Source organism: Polypterus senegalus, chromosome 6 (assembly GCF_016835505.1).
Source record: "Polypterus senegalus isolate Bchr_013 chromosome 6, ASM1683550v1, whole genome shotgun sequence".
Lineage (NCBI taxonomy): Eukaryota > Metazoa > Chordata > Cladistia > Polypteriformes > Polypteridae > Polypterus > Polypterus senegalus.
In genome coordinates this window covers 2,051,079-2,057,078 of record NC_053159.1, presented here as the reverse complement: position 1 = coordinate 2,057,078, position 6,000 = coordinate 2,051,079, and the positions used below count along the sequence as shown (strand labels likewise).

The following is a 6,000-nucleotide window of genomic DNA, read 5'->3' as shown; positions in this document are numbered from 1 at the left end:
ATGGGAAAAAAAAAAATATGAGCCGAGGCCACAGCAGAACTCGTCATAAAGAAAAAAAAAAACCTTCATGCAGCCACCAGTGCCGTCCAGCGGCACATTAATTGGCTGTCACAACGTGGTGGGCCTGCGACTGTGCCAAGAAGTCACAAGGGTCGTGCAGTCCGTCATACCCTGCAGCTCCTCGTGGTGTAAAGCTGGCATCGCACTGCATGAGTTTTCTAGCCTTGGCTTTCATCGAGTTGCAGTGTGTGTGACTCGGCCGTCGTGGCCACTGACTTGCCATGTCTTTTATTGATGAGCACTCGGCTGGAAGTACAGTGCATATTCAATATGGCCACAAGGAGTGAACCAAAGCGGGTGTTTTAGGATGTCACACCATGACAGAATGAATTAAAAAAGAAAAACGACGAGTCATGAAGAATAACATTCAAACGGCTGCCAGTCCCATCCAGCAGCACATTAATTTGCTGTCGAAATTCGGTGGGCTTGAGATGCTTTACCGAGAAGTCATGAGGGAGTCACTGAATTTATCATTCCCTGTGATTCCTAGTCATGTAATCGAACCTCCTGAGATCAGCAAGATCCAGCGACTGCGGTCACCAAGTGCAGCAAACTCTCCGACTCAAAGTTTCGTAGGGTGGCGCTGGCCTAACCCATCATTCATACCCTGCAATTTCTAGTCACATCAATCAGGCACCGCACTGCATGACTTTGTCCACCCTTGGCTTTCATTTACGTATTGTCAGTGATTTTAAGTATGCAGTACGACATCCCCAAGGACTCGGTCATCGTGGGCCACAACTTACCACAATGAAATTAAACTGATGTGTGTTTTAAGGCGTAGGGCTGTGTGTGAGGGAGTCGACCACCAAGTGCAAAGCATACGTTGTGACCACAAGGGAAGGAGGAAAGCAGGCCTTTTGTTTTTAAGCTGTTTGATGCGTCGTGTTTGTTGTACGACGACAGGATGGGCAAAAAACCGTGCAGAGATTGCAGCTGAACACACCACCACATGTAGAAGACACTGGTAAAAACTCTAGTGGTTAAGCGTATTTTGACTTCAACTTCAAACTCCTGTGTTGATGTTCACCGCTTGACATTCATCTCCTTTTTAATCGCCCGAACCTTGTGGTCTGCCACTCTGCCATCATTTAGCGGTGCAGCTCCTCGAACACCTCACTGAAGGGAGTCGGCAGCACACAGAAGACGACGGGGAGGCTGAAGTCGGTTTAAGAGGTGACAGGGCGGCAGGCCACATCCAACCGTTAAGCATTGGAACAATTTGGATGGGAGCAGGCCATCCAGGCCAGTAGGCTTGCCAAGCCTATTATGTCAATTTGTCAAAAATAACATCAAGCAAGCCATCAAACTTGTTATTCTATGTTGATTCCTCAGATCAACGAGGTCATGAGCTCCCTGACTGTGAGTTGTCTAGCTGGCGCCAGCCTTAAACCCGTTATTCAAAAATGTGACAGAGTATTGCGCCATGAAGCTTTTAGTGGTAAGGCTGAAAGCTTGTTGTTCCAAAAAGGATCAAGTAAATAATTACTAAAGGTAGAGGATTCAGAGCAGCCCCTGTCAAGCAGTGATATATCGATCGGTGGAGACAACTAAATAGTGCAATAGCCTCAGCAGAGCTCGGGTGTGGGCAGCGGACGTGGTCAGGCTGGGCAAAGGATCTGTTAAAGCGGGTAGCACACTGCCCACAGCTATGGCTTTGCTCTGTTCAACACAGTAGTTTGGTCATACGAGTGGAAGGTAAAAAGGCAGAGATGAACCCGGAGCATCCATCTTCTATTAATACGGACAAAAGAGTCGAGGAGGATACAGGTTTTGCGAGTCGACTGCTGCTTATTTTTTTTTTAGGCAAACATTTGTGTTTGAAGAAATATGAAGGTGTGCCATTGCTTGCTGAAGGGTGCTGTGTTTCAGTTTTGAGTAACATTAAGATGGCACCTATGACTGCCACTATAGCCTAATAAAGATTTGAAATCGGACATAAAAAGGGCCAATGGTGTAAGTGTGAATCCCACTGGAGTCTGCCAATTGCCGCACAGCAGCTGGTGGTCAAGTGTGCCCTCCTTAAAGCTGCAATTTATTTACACGACTTCTTCCTGCTCTCACCTTAAAGAGGGTAGACCACCAGAATGTTTCATGGATGACATTAACACTTCCTCTTTTTATTTCCTTTTTCTTCTATTTAATGTTTCTCTTATTAAGTCATAGTGTCAGTTTGTCTCGTGCCTCAACTATACGGCACTTGCTACAGGATTCTCAACAGCAGTGAGGCACCATCTGTTGGAATGAAAAATGTGCTGCATTTTATTACTACACGTATTACAAATACATTTCAACAGCTGGCACTTTGCAAACATTAACGCTGAATACGCCCAACAGAGTGCTACTACTGTAGAGACAGAAACTGGTTTATATTTATAAAGATTCACTTGTGTTCTGCTTTTCAATAAATTATTTTGTTTTTTGCCATGTTTCTGAAAAGACCACAACGCCATTTTGGATTCCTTAGTCCTCTTGCCTTTATAGGTGCTGGTTTGCTGGGGGGGGACACAGCTCTGTGTGGTTGGGGGAAACTTATGCTGTGGTGCTATCACCTGGGTGATGGTATTTAAGCCAGCACTTCAGAACACAAGTTGTCCAAGATTACGGATATCTTGAGAGCGGTAAGGCTTACTATTACAAGAGGAGGAGGAAAAGGAGGAAGAGGTTAGTCCTGTCCGAATTGTTAGGTTGGTGACTTTTTACAGATTGTGTGTTCACATCTTCGTAAAAATTAACAAGATTTTACCTTCTATAAAAAGTCTGTAAAAAAAAAAAAAAATAAACCCAAGTTAAACTAAAACTGTGCGAATCAAACTCTTTAATCAATTCGGAAGCGACAGAAAGTCCAGAGGTAATTACTGGTAATAAATACTTTATCCAGTGCCTGAAGTGGGAGAAAGGTTGTGTGGTCTGAATAACAGGGAGGGGGGAGATGGGTATCCCCTCTAAGGTCCAAATGCGCACTCGTATGTACAGTTTATTTAGAAATGGGGGGATTTGTACAGACAGACATATTGTTATAAATGAGGGTTGCTGATGTGGTCTGAGCTGTTGGTACACACACATACATTCACCACCAGTCGTCATAAGGTGTACTTCTAGCACGGACTTCATTCTCGTCCAGATACGGCTTCAGTGGCAGTTTCTTTGATTGCTCAGTTTCTGGCTAAGTTTACTTTGACTTCAAATTTGAACACCAGCGTTATTGTTCATCGTCATCACTTTTTTATCCTCTGCCATCGTTCAGCGGTACAGCTCCTCGAGTACCTCACTGACGGGAGCCAAGAGCACGCAGAACATGAGTGAGAGGCTAAAGTCCGTTCAAGAGATGACAGGGCGGCAGCCCACATACAACCTTTAAATATTTGAACGGGAGCAGGCCATCCAGGCCAATAAGCTTGCCAATCCTATTACGTCAGTTTCTCAAAAATAACATTGAGCTGAGATTTGAAAGGTCCCAAAAGCAGCAATGACTGTCAAAAGGTGGTGGGCCTCAGATACCGTGGAAAACTGAAAGAGGGCGAGGATGACATGTAATGGAGTCCAGTCCCGTCGGCTATTTGTGCATGTGGATGCTTTTGTATTGCTAATCACAAGCTTTTTATATTTAGCATCTCCTAACAAATTTAGACTCCCCTGCCTATCCCCACCCGCCTCCTCCCGAAGGTTTCAGCTTTACACGTTTTATAAAACAAATCGATTTTGGTCTGTGGATTTCTTTTACGTGCTACCTTGATATCTGCTCATGTGATTATAGGAATGATAACGAAGGGAGACGGCTAATACGGATAAGGATTAACGTGAAACATAAATGTTCATAAAAGCTATGACAAAAAAATCTTTGGTAAATTTTCTGACAAAAGTGAATCACTGCAAACAAGGCAGCTAATTAAAGATGGAGTTCGGTGAAAGGAAGGAATTGGCTAACCGTCGTTTACCACAGAACCCCTCTGCCAGAGTGGAGAAATACTGACGTGACGTGCTGGCGTGCGCCTGTCGCTCTTATGAAACGCGCCTCGTTTACTACTGCAAAATAAAGGAAAAGGCGGCGCAAAGAAGAAAGGAAAAAAAAAAGAAAAGAAACACAACCTGCACGTCACACGCAACACTGTCTGGGCTGCAACGGCTTGCGCACGACACACTCTTCATTTTATTGCTTTGTTTTTGGATGTTGCTCTCGCACACACAGTGATAAATGCCACCAGAGACATTCACGGGATGTATCCAGGGAATGTGTCGTGATGCATGATGGGATTGCGGTTTTCACCGAGTTAACAGTGTGAAGGCTACCACAGTGTGTATCTGCATAATGGCCAGTTATGTGAGTGAGATCAGTGATTGTTAGTTCTGAACCAAAGAGAAAACTTCCGCCGATCCGTCACTTCCGACAGCCCGGCCACACAGAACATGAGGTGGTTTATCAGCTGGTTCTTACTGTTTTTCTTCATCCTGATTCACTTACGCCACCTGAACATTCCCAGCTGTGGGCTTCCAGTGCAAAGATGGCTGCCGCTCAATCTGCACATGTGCTAAACATCAAAGCGGGTCCGAGTCGCACAGAAGAGTAGAAAAGCTTTGATGGCCTGCACCTAAGACCGACTCTGAGTTGTGCTGATCATAATGTTGGGCAGAGCGTTGCGCCGTTTCTTCCATGAGCCCAGCTCTCGGGAGTATCTCTTAACTTGTCGAAACCACTGGTTAGTCCGAGATTTCTCTGCGGCGCGAAAGACAAAGGCCTCCCGCCTGATATCCAACAACTCGAACGTGTCGTCACAGTCCGGATCAGCCGAAACCACACAGTTACTCAGGTGGATGGGTTCCCGGAGAACCGCAAACTTTCCGTTGCTTTTGTCCTTAAAGAGGACCAGCACGGCGTCCCTCACCAGTTCTTGCTGGACCAAGTTCTCCAGGGCGGCCCCATCGAGGCTCACCTCAAAAGTCCTTTTCATGTTGACCATCAGTAGGACATGCATGTTTTGGAATTTTAAGGCTTTGCTCCCCTTTTTCACCCACTGGCCGTCAGCAGGCTGAGACAACTGCAGCAGGCCTTCCATGACAAAGCGGGTGTTCTCCCGAGGCCAGCCTACAGTCTTCATGGAGATTTCCCTCATCTCAATATTGATCACCTCCCGATTCTTGCGACTGTCCCGGCGAAAAGAGCGCAGTGACCACGAGTTGCCTTCTTGTTTGGTCTTCATGTTGATGTGCTCCAAGTGGGACTCGACGCGGCTCTTTGCCTCCCTTAGACTGCTGTGTTCTGGGTGGTACTCCGAGGTGGCGTTACTGATCCTGCTCAGCAGCAGAGGGTACTTGGTCACTCTCTGTAGAGGGGCCATCAGGAAAGACCTCAGGTTCATACGCCGCAGAGCCGTGTTGTCATTCTGGGAGACGTCCAGAAATATTCTGTAACAGAGAAGGCAAAGACTGTGACTGAACATGACTTCACAACTGACGTCGATTAAACAGCCGCCGTCTGGGGCCGAACTAAATGCAACAAAGTAAAGGCCGCAAAAGTGCAGCCAGGCTGTCGATCTGCCACTACCAGCCAGAGGATCTGTGCAAGCTGGTCTGACGTGGGGCAGAAGGCGGCATTTGACTGGACCAGAATACACTGCTGGGATCTTGTTGTATGGCTTGGTTAACCCTTGAAAACATGCAAGGGGTGCCAGAATCCTCTGCAACGCCAACCACCACCAGCTCCAAAGTGCCATACAAAGCTTACAAGGACCGTAAGCGTCCCAAACAGAACAGAAGATACACTTCATATTGGAATGAGAAGCTAAAAAGGTTGTTGTCATTGTCAGGAGGGCCAGAGACAATCCCAGTAGCACTGGGATTACTGGATCAGTTTTGACCAAAACAGGCCATGCTGCCCAACAAGCTCGCCAGTCCTGTTCACCTAATTTCCCTAAAATAACCCTGAAATCCAACTGTCCTCCA

The 6,000-nt window shown here is 46.4% G+C and overlaps 1 protein-coding gene across 2 annotated transcripts in view; it reads right to left on the bottom strand.

The window, feature by feature from the left end:
- Nucleotides 1-2,622: 2,622 nt before the first annotated feature.
- The window catches only part of si:dkey-91i10.2 (uncharacterized protein LOC555224 homolog), a 72,783-nt gene continuing 69,405 nt past the window's right edge, over nucleotides 2,623-6,000 (bottom strand). For both annotated transcript variants that reach the window (XM_039755238.1, XM_039755239.1), the window contains one exon: nucleotides 2,623-5,463. In XM_039755238.1, the coding sequence (XP_039611172.1) occupies nucleotides 4,650-5,463 (814 nt within the window). In that variant the 3' untranslated portion in view covers nucleotides 2,623-4,649. The remainder of the gene's footprint in view (nucleotides 5,464-6,000) is intronic.